Raw genomic sequence first — 18,989 nt, 5'->3', positions numbered from 1 at the left:
ATGGCATTTAATTAAATGATACGAATAAAGCGTGTTCCATTCAATCGAGATTATCATAAAGTACAATAGAGTCTGATGGTATTTTTAGGATTTAATTAAGATTTTTTACAACTCATTAAAAACTTGTTGGGGGTATTTAAAAGTATACAAATTTTAGTAAAATTTGCATGACTTTTAAGTAGAATCATAAATATTACACCAATAAAAAATTCTAGTCAAACTCTTGAGATTGGTTTGATTCTATATTCTTTTTGTGCTAGTTAGGATATTAATTTCTGCCATCAATATAGCCTTCTCTCTTCAATGATAGAGCTCTTTTTGAAGACTTTCATAAGTATTAATGTGCATCACTTGATAATGTTTTTATGAAGGAAAACCGTTATGATGAATTAATAATCCCAAAGATTTTCATCATCATTACTACTGAATAATACATATCATAATTTTGAACTTATTATTTTAACCAGGAATAAAAAATAAGATGCTAATATAGAGTAGATTAGTACATGACGATCCGAAGTTAGAAACAAACGACTAATAAAATATTAAAATTATATTTTAAAATTTCGTGGAGTTCTTTCAAATGTTATGAATTCATAAAACCCTTTCGAATCTTTTAAATTCTCATAATATAAAATTATTAAAAATTTAAATTACAAAATCTAGGTCATTAAGACTTTTATTTTAAAAAATAAATAAAACTGGTAAGTTATAATATTCTTTCATATTCTTTTAAATTTTGTTAGACTTTTTATGTAACTTTTTTTTTAACTTTCAACTCAATACACTCCGTAGGTTGAAGTGCAGGTAGGTTATCCTTGTCCTTTTTAGTCAAATAATGTTCTTTAACTATTATACTATTTACTGGTCTATTTTTAATTGATAATCATTTTAATCGTGCCTCACTTTTCAACCACAATAACTTTTTGTAAAGTTTAGTTTCACTGAGACCAACGTAATATTAATTTACCATTAATATGTTAAATCTATATCTGTAAGCCTAAATATAAATTTAGACTAATCTTACATTATTTTTGAAATAATATAACTTCTCTTAAGAAATTTATGCATTTAAGATACAATAAAGGTATTTCAAATTGATATTAGACCTAATTTGTATGTTCATTTCCGTTTAGACTTTACATAAGTACAAATTCACAAGTTGATCGAGTTCCTGTTACAGGAACAAAAATCTTAAAATATACTATTGAACAATACATCCTTCCTACATTTAAGTAAAGTTATTTTGTTCATCCAATAAGTATAATTATAACATTAGACGGATCTAACTTATATAATATATTTTTATCTCTTAATATCTAAAATTCGATCATTAACTCATTAACCGGACTCAATCAATAACTAAATTGATTTTCATCAGAAATGTTGACTATGTAAAGAACATAATTTATCTTAGATCCTAACCAACTTAAGTGTTGGATTGATGGTAACTATCAACATATTTCCTATAATGAAGATCTAAATCAATCAAAAGTAACAAGACTTAAAATCTTGAAGCATTTGCACATTTTAAATCACATCTACCAGAACTTGTTACCTCACTTTCCTCGAATGATATGTTTCATATATTTAGTTTATTCATGTAATTTACAACTTCTCACTCCAATCTAATCTCTTTTTGCAAAATATACTATTTGACTGACGGATACCAAGCATGCAAAGAGGCCTATTACATTGCAATCAATTAATTGCGTAAATCACAGTAACGGTGGGGTAACAGCACAGCTTCATTGATTGATTAAATTCTTTGCAATATTGTACAACTATTATTTCAATAGAAAATAACCTACAGGTGTCCCTTCCCCCTAAATTTTCAATAAAGTGCTTAAATCATGGTATTATTAGAGAATGATTATTTGCTTTATGTTTTGTCAGAAAGAAAATAGGAGAATATCGGTGTAGTTCTCTCTGACTATGAACACTAAATCTTAAAAGATATGACACCAAAACAGGGGAACATACTATAGGATAATATAGTAGATAATATGGTCTTCCAAATAACTTGAACATAAAAAGTCCATATCTAACTACTCATATATGTTTCCACCTCACCAGAGGCTAGTAGTTGGTAAATAAATAGCAACAAATTTAAAACATTTTTGAGGAGGTGAATCTTATCCACAGGAAGCTGTGATTGGCACTGCTTCCACTACAGACTTTGTGCCCTTAATTTTATGTTCCTCTTTATGAATCTTGTCGTCAATCATATGAGCAAAGTCCTCGTAACAATCCTCCAAGCTTCTGAATGCTTCATCAGGATACAAAGTGCTGATCTCAACATCATCAACTCCATCTATCTTGAAGTTAACTTGACAACCTTTGATGAATATGTCATGAGTGAAAGATGCCACGATACTTCGGGGTATGCAATTTTCTGCAAATGTACACATTAAAAGTAATTCTCATGCCCCACTTCAGTACTTGAGATTTTAATCATAGATTAACTTTACAAATTAGTAAATATCTTCACTTTAATGTTACTTTGTAGTCAAACTTAGCAATTGTGAGACATAAAAGAATTGATGAATGATTGAACCTGCAGCTGCTGCTAGAAGATCATCTTCTGTTACGGTCACTCTGGGGATTGTGCGGCCAATTTTCATTTCCCACAAAGAAGCGAGTTCATTGATGCTGTAGCAGTTGTTAGATGGTCGAAAATGAACATTTTTGTTGACTGTTCTTACATCATCAATAACCTTCATGGTGAACTTTCCAATATCAATGCCATCAACAAAGTAAGCTGCATAGATGAAAAAAAAAATGGAGTTTAGGGCAATTTGTTGAAAAGAAGCATTTATGGAATAATAATGATTGGTGTTGTTTAGTTATATACCTTTGACATTACCGTGACCATAGATTTGCAACTGATCCAAGGGTGGAGGAAGCTGAGATGGGTGGCAATTGTCGTAGTAAGGCCAAGAAGCAATGGAATTGCAACAAATATTGGTGTATGGCACCCCAGATTTCTCAACCATGCGCCTAACCAATCGCTTCTCATTGTACATTGTTAGACCTGGCTCCACAGGATCCGCTCTGTCAACATCATGCCCAAACTCCGAAGCCAAAAACCTCTGCAACATCAATTATAACACGTAAGTATTTCTATACTAAACCCTTAACATCTCTTGGTGAAACTTAGCTATTACAATATTTGGTAAGGCTGGTCTTTCTCTATGAAAATCACCCTTTATCCATATTACTGTTCACCACTGTTTCTTTTAATAAAGGTCCTAAACTAAACTATAACATAATTTTCATTTTTGTTTTTATCTCAAATATTGATCATTCAAACTTTGATCATGTTAGATTTGCTCGAGAAATGTATGAATATATATAGTTTTTTTTTTTTTCAAAAACGTTAACTATTTATACGCGTAACTCACTAGATGAACAGTTCTTGGTAAATTGTTTCGATGGTTACGACATACGAAAGAAAAAAACAACCATCTGGTAAATGAAACGCACTTGATTCATTATTTTTCTTATTCTTATTCTTGTAACCATTACTATTTTTTACTTATTGAAACTTGTCATGTAATAAATTAGAAAAAAGTAAGAAAGTAGCACCTTAATAGTCTTGACAGATTTCATGGCCTCCACCAGTATTAGCTGATCCAGCAAGCTCTTGGCACCGATGGCAGAAATGACAATGTCTATTTCATACTCTTTCAAAATCTTTTCCACAAAGTCCTTGTTATTTATCACACCCTACCACAAAATACAACACGGGTAAAATCTTCTATGAAAAGAATAGAAGTTGGCACATTCTTCAAAACAAGTATTTATTAATGAAAAAAAGTTGTAAATCTGACAAATAAGGTCTATCATACACATACACATTATTACCTCTGTGATATAACATAAGATAATAGAAAGAAAAGATAAAGTGTATTACGTGAATGACTATGGCCCCTTTTTCTTGGAAGGTTTTAACAATGGCGTCCTTGGAAGGGACAAGAGGTGGTGGCCTGAGAAGCAAGTAGGTGGGGTGTGCGGTGAGGAGGCTTGCCTCAGCCACAAACCTGCCTATGAAACCCGTTGCTCCGATGATGAGAACACGACCCTTGGTGGTGGTGGCGTTGGGAATGGTTGGTGACGTTACCATGGTTTTGCAGAAGTGTGGTAATTAATGGGATTGAAGTCAAGTACAAACAGAGATTAAAGACAATTGGGGCATGCAAAAAGAAAACCGTGCTAGGTGGTTTATATAGGCAAGTGTGTACGTTAGAATATAGCTAGCTAGAAAAGTAATAGTTACCAAACTGAACACATTACTCAATATTTTTTTCACCTACTCTTCAACATCCTTAAGCCATACTTGAAAATTTAAGTGGGAATGCCGCGTAGCCATACTCTGCAGCATGCACCGTATCAAAATTTTATCAGGGTTTTTCAGATACTTTCTTTTACTAGCTAACAATTTTGTTTCATGTAATTAATCATATTCGCCAGACAAACTTTTTTACACTACCTTTTACTGGTTTTTAGATGTACTTCATGTTCCAATTCTTCAAAGATTAGCTATTTTTAATAATGTTTAATAGTATACTACAAGAAATGGATAATGATACATTTATTTTGTTTTTTATTCCTTTCTTACTTTTTATGTTTAGCTATTTACTTAATCAAAACACTAATTGATACCAACATAATCACATCTAGATACATTTTCTTACTTAATTTTGAAATTTAATTGAAAGTATTTTAAAATATAATATAAGGTTAATTGTACACACACATTTTTCAATTTTAAATAAAATTAATATAAATAAATACGTCTTTTTAGAAAACAAATTTAATAAGTTACACCAAAATATAAATTTAAAAACTTAATTTCTTTTAAAATCACTTCAATTTCATAGATTCAGTAAAAAATAAAAATATATAAAATCAAATTATAAATAATATTTTTAACTATTAATATTTTTTTCGTTAACAACTTTATTTTAATTATTTAACTTTTTAAAATATTTAAATAAAATTCACGGATAATAATAATTATATATATATATATATAATTATATATATATATATATATATATATATATTCATGAATATTCATTTAGTATTATTATAAATTTTATTTATAAATATATGCAATTAATTGTATATACTCGTAATATTAGTTAGGAATATTTTGTCATCTCTAGCTAAGCTTAGTTTAAATATAAGACCACTTTTCAAGAGTTTATATGCGTTATACTAAATCAATAGGTTAGTGACGGATCCACATGCATATCTATGGGTAGAGATGGCAAATAAATCCGTCTCCGTGGGTATTGCCCGAACCCATCCCCGTTTTGACGGGGAATCCCCGCATTGACTGGGTATGGGTATGAGTATGGGGAATCCTCGACTTTTTCAATTGGGTATGGGGATGGGTATGAGGATGTACATATCCCCGCCATAATACCCGTCCCCGCCATATCTCCATCTCCATTTAAATTATTAAAATATTCATAATTAATTAAGTATATATATATATATATATATATATATATATACTTTCTATTTTTTATTTCTTTTAATTATTTGGTTTGTCATGAAACTCATTCGCATCTCCAATATATTTTTTATCTTATCATAACTTTTATGTAATTATGTTAAAATGATTTATGTTAATTAAAAATTTTTTATGCCTCACATTTGAATATTTCAATTATTTTTTAATATTTTTATTTATTATATATTTTCCTTTCACATGAGAATGTTTATGCTCTCAATTTAAGGTAATATAAAAAAAAATATTTACTTATTATTATTAATTTTTGTTTAATTTGAAGAACTCTTTTATTTCATTAAAATAATTTTTGTTATTTTTCAACTATTGAGTATATATGTTGATATTTGAAAAGTTTTCCTAGTTCTCTAAGGTATTTTTCATCTGATCATACCTTAATTATACATTTGATTTTCTTTGTGCGATTTCTTTCGATAGTCTCTCAAATTATTTCTAAAACACACATTTGTTAGTTTTTTAATATTTTTATTTATTTTTTATTTTCATCATGTAGAATAATATTTCGATATATTCTATCTAATTATTTTTTATTTTATAACTCATTATTAATCATACTATAATTTTTTCACTTTAAATTATGTTTGAAGTGGTTAAAATTATATATATAATGATATTTGGGAATAATATATGATAATTCACTACAAAAAAAACATAAAATAGTGACCGATTTAGTCAATAACCCATATGAATCACTATTTTCCGTCATTGGTGGTAGTAGTTGATTTATTGACTAAATAAGTGATTAAATTAGTTATTGAATCGGTACTTGATTTAGTGACCAATTTAATTACTAATTTATTTGTATTTTAGTGACAAATTTTTTGGGCACTAATGATATTTCTATTTAATTTTAACCGCTTCAAACATAATTTAATAATTTGTTCTCTAAGGTATTTTTCATCTTATCATACCTTAATTATATGTTTAATTTCCTTTGTGTGATTTCTTTCGATAGTCTCTCAAATTATTTCTAAAACACATATTTGTTAGTTTTTTTAATATTTTTATTTATCGTTTATTTTCATCATGTAGAATAATATTTCGATATATTCTATCTAATTATTTTTTATTTTATAACTCATTATTAATCATACTGTAATTTTTTTATTTTAAATTATGTTTGAAATGGTTAAAATTATATATATATATATATATATATATATATAATGATATTTAGGAATAATATATGATAATTCACTACAAGAAAAATATGAAATATTGACTGATTTAGTCATTAACCCATATCAATCACTATTTTTCGTCATTGGTTGTAGTAATTGATTTATTGTCTGAATCAGTGATTAAATTAGTGACCGATTCAATGATTGAATTGGTACTTGATTTAGTGACCAATTTAATTACTAATTTATTTGTAATTTAGTGACAAATTTTTTGGGCACTAATAATATTTCTATTTAATTTTAACCACTTCAAACATAATTTAATAATTTGTTCTCTAAGATATTTTTCATCTTATCATACCTTAATTATACATTTGATTTCCTTTGTGCGATTTCTTTCGATAGTCTCTCAAATTATTTCTAAAACACACATTTGTTAGTTTTTTAATATTTTTATTTATTGTTTATTTTCATCATATAGAATAATATTTTGATATATTCTATCTAATTTTTTTTATTTTATAACTCATTATTAATCATATTGTAATTTTTTCACTTTAATTGTATAAATAACTTTTATTTACTACAATATAAAAATTTAATGTAATTGCTATGAATATTTTTTTGTCACTATCCAACATATATTGAAGTTTAAAAAATACAAAATCTGTCAAAATTTTATTATTGTGTTTATTATTTGTTCTTTGTGTCATTTTGATCAAATGATGTATTATAACTTTTATTAGTGTATAAAAAAGAGATTCATTAGAATTTAAAAAATTGAACTAAACAAACATTTAAAATATGGAAGAAACAATCATCCTCCTAATATTGAATATTTGATAATATTATGTTTTCTTTACCGTAATTTTTTTCTCTTATAAAAATTAATATTAAAGTTGTTAGAACACGGGTACGGGTATGGGTACGAGATTATACCCGTTACCCGGTGGGGATGGGGATGAGACAAAAGTTTGATACCCGTTGGGTTTGGGTATGGGGATGGGGATGAATTTTTTTTGTGGGGATGGATATGGGATAGTGAAACCCGTCCCCGCCCCGCCCCGTTGCCATCCCTATCTGTGGGAGCAACTGCCTCATAATGTAATTTCATTTTACATCGATAAATTTCATTTCTATCCTGTAAAAAAAGTAATATTACTAAATGAGATATTTTTTAATGAATGTAATTTTTTTATAAGAAACCCATGAAAAAAAATATTTTATTTTGAAAAGGATAATTATTTAAAATAAAAATGAAAAACAAATATGTATATATAGATAAAGAATAAATGAGTACGTGTTAAATTTACTTTCATAATTTGTATGAATTCACAACAAAGAATTATACAAAAACTTTTATGATATAAAGATGTGTACAGCTTAATTAGAATTTGTAAAATCATAGGTATTCTAGTTATTTTTATCTTGATTTTACGTATTTGTGAAAAATTATAATTTTTGATATAAAAATATTATAAATGATTTATTTGTACACATGAAAAAGGTTTTGGTAGCAATGCAGAAAATGTGCTTATCTACTGTGTGCATGAAAAAATAAGTTCCCTTCTTTGACTGATAGATACTTACCTCTTTTGTCCAAAAATAATGAATGATTCTACAATTGTGTTTAGTAAATATAAGTCCTCTTCCCTATTATTAATTTGATTTACTTCTTTAATTCCTTTCCCTTTATCTATTTATTCATTTCTAGTTTCTTAAGATTTGTTTAACTTTCCATTCTCAATGCCGACAGATTTATGATAAATCAAAATAATAAATTGACTTAAAAGAGGAAAAAAATTTATGGGAGAAGTTTACAACAAGTTACACTGTTCACAGTGAGATATTTAAGTTTACAACATTTATTTAAGTTTTTCTTTTCACCATATTAAAACTGCTATTTTAATTACAAATCGGTTTCAAAAAACTTGTAACAATCATTTCATTTTTTTTTAAGAGACTAATATTTCTTATAAGTAGAAAACAATAAATTATATCACACAATCACTTTTCTAAAAACTTATTACACATTTGATAGTGAATTATTTCTGACAAGTGAATTTTAAATTTACATTAAATCAATTTTAAAATAATAAATAATGTAATCTACAGAGAATAAATGACCCAGGACTCGAATTAATTATGATGCTATATATAATAAATAAATAAATAAAACATCCAATCATGGATATCTTTAGTAAAGAAAATAACAGTTTTTCTTGTTTTCAAGAGGTCTTCAAATAATAATTTTGATTTGTATGGATTATTATGAGTCCAATTTTTTTTTTACACAATAACTATTAGAATTTGATCAATTTTTTTATGCACGTTCTTATTTATTAAGGTTTGTGCTAAATCCTTAAAAAAATAAATGTTGAAATGAGTTTATTTCAGGAAAAAGAAATGTATAAGTAAAATCGTTTCGATTAAAAGAAAGATAGTGAAAAATGAAAAGAAAATTTATTAAAATTTGTAAATTATTTGACTAACTTAGTAAAATTATTGAGTAAATATATTTTTAAAATTAATGTTAATATTAATACATTATACATATTTTATTGTATTTTATTCAATTTTAATTAACTAATGATATTTATTTAATTAATTACAAGATAGTTTTAAGATATATAATATTATAAAAAAAATTAAATATGTTTTTGTTCCTTATTTTTGCCTAAAGATTAAAATTAATTTTTCTTTGAAATATCCATGCAATTTAATCTGTAATTCTAGATATACCAAAATATAGTTTTTTAACTAGATTTTATTTATTAAATTTATTTGCCGTTTCTTATTTCATGATCATATTTTTTGTTTCAATTTTAACTAAAAAACCTGCTGCAAAGGTAAAAAAAATTAACATTGACTAAAAAAAATTAAATTTACACATGTAAAAGTTAAATTGTTTTCTCATTTTTAGCAATTTGATACATGATTCTCGCACTATTAACACATAATTCACTGTCAAGTTTCCTTCGTCATAACAAACACAAGTTTTGCACTAAGGAAGGATAACGTACGTTTATTGTAATTTAAAATAAATCATTTAGAAGCTTCACGTTGCATTCAACTTTTGACATCTGTCTCTCTTCAAATAATTCACTATCAGAAACTAAAGTAATTAAATTAATGTTTATTTTTCGATCAATTTATCCTCTTATATTTAAGTTATTCCTCATTTAATGAGGCGAATAGACATAAATAAGTGGAAAATGAGATCGAATTTGATTATTTGGTATATAATAAGATTGCTAGTTTAAACTTTTGTAGTCTCCAATCGAAAAACTATATAATGTAAGATTAAGGATATAATAAATATTATAAATCAGTCAACATATTCTACTTTTATTTAATATTTTTTAAAATTTATCAAATAAATAAATATTCAATTTTATAATTACTTTTTTCTATTTTTTTTTCTATAAACCAAATGGAAGAGATAGCATAATAGAATCCAGAGCACTTGCTTCGATTATCAGCTATGGTTGTGTTGTAAGATCCTTGTTTTGTTTTAAACATCCTCTTGGATGTTCATGATGTGTCGTACATAATTGATTTTATAAAGGATAGCAATGAAAGCACTTATTTATATTTATGAGAAAACAGAGGAAGGGAGGAAGAAACCTTTTGACACACATCCATTCCAAATTCAGATGCAGGGGAATAATAAATGATTACTTCTTACATTCGTTTTGTTATATTACAACTTTTCTTAAACATTATAAACTAGTTTGTTGTTTCTAAGCCTACAATTTGACTGACGGATAGCAACAAATATATAAGTTGGCCAAATCTGTTCTGTCTCTACCAATGCTTATGTTTCCTTCAAATCAATTTCATTGTGATTCATATCGAAATTGAGAGGGATCAAATGGAAAATTAGGGTAAATAAATTAATGAAAAGAATAAGAAAGAGATGATCACACATTATCAATAATATCAAGAAATGTTTAACATAAGAGTGAAAATCATCTTTTAAAGTGTAATTAAGAAGACTCGGGAAACAAAATTTAGAAAAACGTTACATGAAGATCAAAGGTTGTTTTACTTAACAAAAAGTTGTTTTACTCTCAAATGTAATCAATTTAATATATTATAAGTATTAAATTAATGTGAAATTTAAAGTATTTTAAATATCTATCATTATTCTTTACTATCATTTTAAGGAAAATTTATCCCGTCATCCGCTAACTACGTGTATCATATAAAAGATCATGGCGGATGGATGTCAAAACACCACTAAAGAAAAAAAAAAAAGGTAAGCTGGTGCAGATTTTCAATAATTAGTCACAAACATTAGCTACATAAGTTCTGGCTACCAAAATAATTAATCTCTAAATTAGTCTTTATTTAAAAATTAGTTTCTAAATTGGTCTTTAAACATTTTTTTTTATCATAAAATTAGTCACTATATACAAAAATAACATGTTGAGTTATTTCTTTCCATTATTTTAAAAAAATAATGGATCATTAAACCATATGGTACTATGTATTTTTGTACATATTTAATCGTTATTTTTGTACAAATATCTACAAAAATGATGTATAAAATCATCACTAAACATATTTAAGTTAGTTTAAAATACATAAAATTGATATGCTATCAATCGTCTATGCTATGTACAAAAATCAAACTAACTTAAATACGAGAGTTTCAAATGATCCCACGTGTGACTTTATTTCAATAAAGAAGCCACCTTGCTCCTTAAAGATTTTGTTCATTGATACTAAAGTATTAATTGATTATACTTTTTATTTATTTGCAATCCATGATTTCGGTTTGCTTTTACATAGAAACATGAAAATTTCCAATTAGTTTATAAAAAATGAAACTTAAAACTATCTAATTTGATGTTATTTCTTTTTGTGTATAGCAGGAACTATCACTTGTACATACACATGTAAATATAATTTTTTTATCATGAACCTATTATTCTAATATTCGATAGACAAAATAATTTATATGTTGAATGATCATAAATAATTTTATATGTAAATGAAGATGAGAGCGATAATAAGTACAAAAATAGACAAAAAGTTTTCGAGTGAAATAAAATTGTGCAAGAAAAATGTTATAGAGATTCCCATTTAAAACTTTTTGAATTAGAGTTATTCTTTTAATTAGTGGAAGAAACACATGTTTATAATAACTATCTGTCCAATTTTCTATAATAATAAAAACAATTATTTTCCTTTTTAAATTAATTGATAATTATCAAAATAAAAATAATTAATGTAAAAAAGTCATAGTATAATAAACTATTAACAAAAAGAATACATTTATTATTAATTATTACATTATATATATATATATATATATATATATATATATATATATATATATATATATATATATATAAAAGGAAATATAATAAAAAAAGAGTGTAACATTCTAATTTAGTCGGTTTATACCATTAATTGAACTATTAGAATTTAAGCATTAAGAAATAGACCATCACATAAATATATAATTTGTATTTCTAGTCTTCTATTAATTTCAATGATATAGTTTTCAAAATATACAAAGTTTTTTAACCAAACATAATTTTCCCAAATCAACTGATGAAATACACCAATTCAACAATTAATATACAGTAAATCAAGCAATCAATTATAATAGTAAAATCAAACATGAAAAAGTTATTATTAGCTCCTCTTACCTTAGTTATATTATTTTTTTACTCAATTGTTTCTTTGAACTGTATTTTTCATCAGATGACCTATTTAGACAAAGAAAATCCTGATTAGAGATTTAAACATATCACTCTGATCACATAATAACAAAGATTCAATTTGAGCACATTCGAACCACATGCATTGCAATAGAGTACACATGTAGTATCAAAAAACTACCTCAAAAAAGATAAAGAATAAATTTACTATGTTTTTTGATATGATCGACTAAATGTATACAAAGATTTTCAGTAAGAACCATCGTATGTCATATGGCTTTTGATCTTCAAAAGAATGAAGATTAGTTTTTATAAATTTAGAAACAAAATAAAGTTAATTGTTTTTTATAAATTTAACCTCGATTAAAAGAAAATTTATTTATAATTTAACTATTTTATTATTAAAATATTACAGTATTATTTTTTTAATAACTTCTCAAAATTGTTATTTGAATATTGGTTACAAAATAATTGGTTTCATAATTATATAATTTGATTTGTAATGAATGTTAGTTCAACAAAGTAACAAAAATAAATGGAAAGAAACATCTAGTATTAGCAAGTGGGATATATTTCTGTCTGGAATCGATCTATACATGTTCACATTTGATTCTTATTTTAAGTTGTTATCATTTGTCAATCATATACAATATAAATTGATTATCAGTAGCATAATATAAAGTATAGAAATAAATGAACTTGTATACCATTTAATTTTTATATTTATTTTTCAAATATACTTAAATTTGTGTTTGATCTAACAAACCATTTTCCGACAATTTCAATTTTATACTAATCTTTTTGACTACTTATCTCTTCCAACTTATCATTTCCATTTTTATATCAAATTTCAGTAACAACATATTTTTATAATTAAGTATATTTGACCACGTTTTGACCACTTTTATGATTTGAAATTGAGTATGTTTGATCACTTTTTGACCACTTTGGAATTTTTATACACTAATAAATAACATGTTTCAATAAAATTTGTTTATAAAACTCATGGTATCAATCTTGTATTTGAGATGTGGTTAAACAACTAACAGTCTGTTATGAACATGATTCTGTCAGAAAGGCTGAACATAATGTTTCATAGACCAGCACCAAGAATAAGAAGAAGAATGGTTGGTCTCTGCATGTCAGGGAGCGTGCATTCTGCAGTCTTCAAAATAAAAAATTGTTATTATTGAGAATCATTTTTTTGTCACGGACTACTATGATTTTTTTTTTTTTAAATGTTATCCGTAGCGTAACAATTAATCTTTTTAATTATTAGTTTCTATATTTATGTTAAATGTTTAACTATTTTTTAGTATATTTTATATAATTATATTCTAATTTTTAAAATTAGATAATGGTGGTCTTTCCGTTACATTAACCTTAACTTTGTGATGACCTAACAAGCTAAAACATGTGGCACATATATGGAACTTCTATACTTCTACATAGAACTATAGGTATAACTAGAATTTCTTGTAAACTATTATTAGGTATGACAAGAGAAAAGAGATTTAACTATTTTATTTTATTTTTAAAATAAAAAACATAATAACAACAATAATAGATATAATAATAATAATAACAATAATGAATATAATAGTAATAAAATAAAAATAATTAAATCGTTGTCATATCTATATGTGATGTAAAAGAAAAATAACAATTTTAGGTAGTGTTTGGATCATGGAGTAGATGTGAGGGGATGAAGAGAGTAAGAGATTTGAAGGGATGAGTACGTATAATAAAAGTTTGTGAATAATGTAATATGTGAGCTAAATTAAAAAAATTATTTTAATCGATAAAAATGTATTATTACCAATTTACTCTCGTGTAGAAATGTGAATAAATTTAAACTAAATAGTAATTAAAAGTCATATTAACATAGAATTGAATTTCTTAATTGTAATGAAAAAATATTTAAAATGGAAATAAAATTAATAAAAAAAATTGGAATAAATTTCAAATTATTTTCCAAACTAATTTATTTTATGTTATTATTTAAATTAGTGTTAACATTCATTATTGTTATTATTGATACTAGTGAATAATGTGTGTTCGTATTTTTTAATTTTTATAAAGATTTGAGTTAAGAATATATAAATAATTTTTAAAATAATTATTAAATGTTAATTAAAAAATAAAATATATACATAAAAGAGGTTTTTAAAATAATTATTAAAGATAAATGAGATTTTTAAAATAATAAGAGTTTTTTAGAATAACGGTTAAAAAATAAACTATTTATAAAATAATTAATTTTTAAAATAATAATTAAGGATAAAAGTGAAAATATAAAATGTAGACTCAAAAGAGGATATCTCTTTTTATATATTGTTATAAATTAATTAAAAATAAAAATAAAATTATAATTTGTTATTGTTAATATTAATTCTGTAACTAAAAACCATTAGTTTAGTCCGGTAACTAAAAATCATTGGTTGATTTATTAAAGAAACATGTATACATGAATGATATTTTAGTAATTCACTGAAATGAACAGTACATTCTCTCAAATGATTACCTGCATATCCTATCAAAACCATTAAAGCAAACAACCAACCTATATGCAAATCTATCTTCACACTAATGCAGTGTTTGTGTTTGTTCCTTTGTGTGGATACCACTCATTGCGTGTATTTGCATTGCACCTACGAATTTGTGGCATCCCCAAATCCAAACAAAAGTTTAAAGAATTTTGGTTGTAGCTATACGTGTATATATCACGTGTCATTCACCATTAACTCATTACAATTTAAACTTCCTTAAGACTAAAATAAGGAAGGACCAGCATTATTCGATTTAAAAAAAATATATATAATTAAATAAAACAATTAAATATTTTATCTAAACAAAAATTAATGTAATAATTAAACTTATTATTTTTCTAGAATTATCCTATCAATATAACTAAACATAAAAGTTATTACTATGTAAAACTTTTTTTTTTTTAAAGAATAACTTGATTTTTTTCTCCCATCACAAACCTCTCTTCCATGTTTTATATTCAATTGTATGCAGTGGTAAACACACGTCAAGTTGAATCGAATTAATTGAATCGAATTAGATCTAATATCCCCGATCCAGTATAATCTGAATTTAGTATTTTAAAATTTTTATTCAATCATTTAACTTATTTAATTAATTGGATTCATATACTAAATTTATGTTTTTAATAAAAATAAATTATTTTTCTTTTAAATAATAATAACATAAATGTAATGTATCTTTAACTAAAATAAAAGACATGTGTAATTTAAATATGATTTTATATGCTTATTACTAAATTTTAACAATATAATATTATATTAAAAATAAATTTAAAATTTAAAATATATTTATAAATATTAAAAAATATAAATTTAGATTGAATCAAATATTAATAAATTCCTAATTTTAACAATAAAAATATTATATTAAAAAATATAAATTTAGATCGAATCAAAGATCAATAAAATTCTAATTTGGAATCCGACCATGATTATCTATTTTACTTACTCTTATTTATTCGATATTATTCACTTATAAACTCCGAACCCGAGAGTGTGCTTATTCAATATTGATTCTTCTTCTTCAGGCAGTTATGATGAATGTATTAGACCAAGCTTTTTTGTGGGCAGTTTTTTCTTTCTTTGAAAAATATGTAATAAATTTTAACGGTTACCACTTTTTCAATTTTTTTTCACTTTTTCTTTAACTTCTTATCATGGTGGGTGCATCCTGAACAAGAGAGACAATAAAGTGGTTAGAAATGATGTTAATTTTTTATGTTGGAATCAATGCCCTACAATAGAAGCCTATCCACCTTCTTTCACATCTTTTCTTCTTCTCAGTGTTTGTTCAATCACGTTACATTTTTTTGACTATTCATCCACATACAGGTACTTCTGTATTTTGTTGTTATTGGGTTGCGTTGTCCTTTGTTTCTTTCAACGGAGAAGAACCCTCAATTAACCTCATTTAGTTTAGAGTTACACAAGTTAGAATTAAAGAAAAGCAAGAAATGCAATAGTGTAGTAACAATAACTGTCCACACCGCATACAAAAAACATAGATGCTGCTATGCTCATGCACCAGTCTCTTTTAATTTACTCTGTTTGCTATAAATTAATATACACATGTATGTGTTTTTGATTTTTATGTTAAATATAAAGACATTAATTATAAGCTGTAACCATGCCCATAGATTGTGGAAAAATTAGGTTTTGGATATTGAGAAATCACAGACTATAATATTGAAATCAAAGATATTTATTTGCTTCTTCCTGAATGCATTCCCATCAGTGTTCTGCTTAACCCTCACTGAATACTTCTGTTTAGTAATAAATAGTATTAACAGTTCATGAATATCTCCTACAGCTCTTTGATTCTTGAATATGGGCAACGTCATTGACTCGTTTGCTTCGGGCTTAGGACAGGCTGTTGGCAAACTATTTAGTTCTCCCATTGAATTTCTTTCTGGAAAATCTTGCAGGTAAAACCATGCAGGGTTATTCTACTCTCACTACCATTCATGTATGTATTTCTTCACTACCACTTCATGCTTCATATATCTGTCTCTGGATATGTTTCAGCTCAGTGTGTGGACCAACATGGGATTTCATGTGCTATGTCGAAAATTTTTGCATTGCCAATATCCTGAAATTAGCCATGGTATTTATGCTATCGTACATTGGTGAGTTCAACTGTTTGGTTGTAGTGCTTGACACGAACCTGGCACTATTTAATTTGACATGTCTGAAATTAGGTTTGTATGTTCTGTTTATTTGCAGTTCTGTTGTTCTTCTATCTGGTGCATAAATTGGGCATATGTGGATGTCTTTGCCGGTCTTCTTGCAAAATGATATGGGCATGTTTCTCTTCGTGTTTCCATGTTTGGGAGTATTCTTGCACTTTCTTGTGTATTAAGCTACACAATATCAGGAGAACAAGAAGAATAAGAAGAAAGGTCAGAATGGACATGAAAAAGAAATTCTACTCAGGAGAAGAAGATTACTCAGGTGAAAGTCTTTCGCACCATTTTCCAACATCTGCAAAAAGGATAAGATCAATTTCGCGTAGTAGAGATTATAAAGCCTCCCACCTAAGGAAGTGTTTGGAACCTAGGAGACATCATGCTAGAGTTGAAATTAGTAGAGATCTTAGATGTAAAAGTAAAAGGAATCATAGTCTTGGAGAGCCCAATTTCACAAGCAATGCCATTAAGCATGGCAACCACATAGGCACAATCAATGACATAAAGGTAATTCGTACATCTAAGTTTGCAAGAAAAGGTATATCTAGAAGGAACAGAGTTCTGCCGAGGCAGAGAAGGTAGAATTTCTTAGTTGAGGGAGGGTTCTTATGCGAACCACTTTGTCTCGCTGTATGTTTCTGATTTGTCAGGATGAAAAACAAAAGTTTGGAATATACGAGAATCTGGAATGTTAAGAATTTATTGTTGGGTTTGTAAGATATTGCAAATATCCAGTTTCAGCTTGCAGCATGAAGAAGTTCATTCCTAATACTGGTGTCAAGTGTAAATGAAGATGAATTTTCAACTCCACTGGAGATGTAACAGGGTCTTGTGCTGTGGAGAAGATCATTCATAATTTTGTGTTGTGCTCTGGCAGATATGATTTAATAGTCTCTTTTGTTAAATTAACAAAAATTAAAGTGATGTTGTTGTTGATTGATTACTTAAAATTAGACTGACTCATTAAAAAAAATCTGCACGTCTTCATCTTTTTAACAGCATTTTGGTAATATAATGAAACAGACTAAATTGCTACGTTTTTTTAGTGAAATCTAATTGAAAACTTTTAAAAATAGTAGAACCATATTGAAATCTAAAGGGTTTACTGTAACAAGTTTTGAAGTTTAATAAGCTTTAACTAAGGAGATGTTATAATATATCAAAATTCCAAACAAAATTTTGTCTGACTTATATGCACATAATTTAGGACAAGAATCACAATATCATTGGATTACTCGGGTGCATTTGAGCACTCTTAGCATGGATTTTACTTAGTAATATGTAATGACCAGTAAAATTATAGAAAAAACTATACGGAAAGTGGATCAAGTCACTCCCAAATCCGTGACTCGTCAACCTCCTCATATCGAAAAGCGATGCTCAAATCTTGATGTAGGACAAGAATCATTTCACGTTCCTCAGGTAAAACTTTCTTTGCAAGTCTAAATTTTTTTATCATCTGCCACAGAAGTTTTTCTACTCGTGTGTTTTGCTTTGCTTTAGGATGAGAATGTAAACTGTTCTTTTGCAATCATAATTTGTACCCCTTTTTTCTTCACTCAGAAACATTTTAAGCATTCAACCATGATTTAATCTTTGGCCTGTTATTTGCTAGATGCCAAATTCAAATGAAATATTATTCTAATATATGAAACGTCTATTTGTGGTTTTATTTCTACGGTAACAAATATCTAATTTGCTCCGGTTAATGACATGCTTTGGAGTAGATATTTATTTGATGTGATTTGTTTCCAATAGATGCATGCTTACTTGTTGGCACCACTCTGAAATAATTTCACACACTTGAAAGTCTTGTGACATTAACTAGGACAGCTGCTGCTACTACCTACAGAGTTCTTATTCTTCTGTTTTAGCTGCACAACATTGTTCCAAAGCCCTCTGATGCGATTGACTAT

General features: G+C 26.5%; 2 protein-coding genes across 3 annotated transcripts; one reads left to right on the top strand and one right to left on the bottom strand.

Moving 5' to 3' along the window:
* Positions 1-1,959: 1,959 nt before the first annotated feature.
* LOC114190745 (leucoanthocyanidin reductase-like) lies at positions 1,960-4,209 on the bottom strand. The gene is made up of 5 exons (XM_028079749.2): positions 3,917-4,209; positions 3,589-3,729; positions 2,855-3,092; positions 2,558-2,761; positions 1,960-2,395 (listed from the first exon to the last, which is right to left on the bottom strand). Exons 1-5 carry the CDS (start codon positions 4,124-4,126, stop codon positions 2,136-2,138), a joined length of 1,053 nt encoding a protein of 350 aa, XP_027935550.1. The 5' UTR covers positions 4,127-4,209; the 3' UTR covers positions 1,960-2,135.
* Positions 4,210-15,999: 11,790 nt separating this feature from the next.
* Positions 16,000-17,929, top strand: LOC114192812 (uncharacterized). Of its 2 annotated transcripts, XM_085675852.1 has the most exons (4): positions 16,000-16,219; positions 16,698-16,812; positions 16,913-17,013; positions 17,111-17,929. In XM_085675852.1, the coding sequence occupies exons 2-4, from the start codon at positions 16,715-16,717 to the stop codon at positions 17,653-17,655; spliced, it is 744 nt and encodes a 247-aa protein (XP_085531978.1). In that variant the 5' UTR covers positions 16,000-16,219; positions 16,698-16,714; the 3' UTR covers positions 17,656-17,929. The 2 variants fall into 2 exon arrangements, with proteins under 2 accessions (XP_085531978.1, XP_027938434.1); XM_028082633.2 differs by lacking the exon at positions 16,000-16,219 and having other exon boundaries at positions 16,273-16,812.
* Positions 17,930-18,989: the final 1,060 nt, after the last annotated feature.

Source organism: Vigna unguiculata, chromosome 7, assembly GCF_037176805.1.
Source record: "Vigna unguiculata cultivar grain cowpea cultivar isolate G323 ecotype 2 chromosome 7, ASM3717680v1, whole genome shotgun sequence".
NCBI lineage: Eukaryota > Viridiplantae > Streptophyta > Magnoliopsida > Fabales > Fabaceae > Vigna > Vigna unguiculata.
This window is presented reverse-complemented; position numbering and strand designations above follow the sequence as displayed.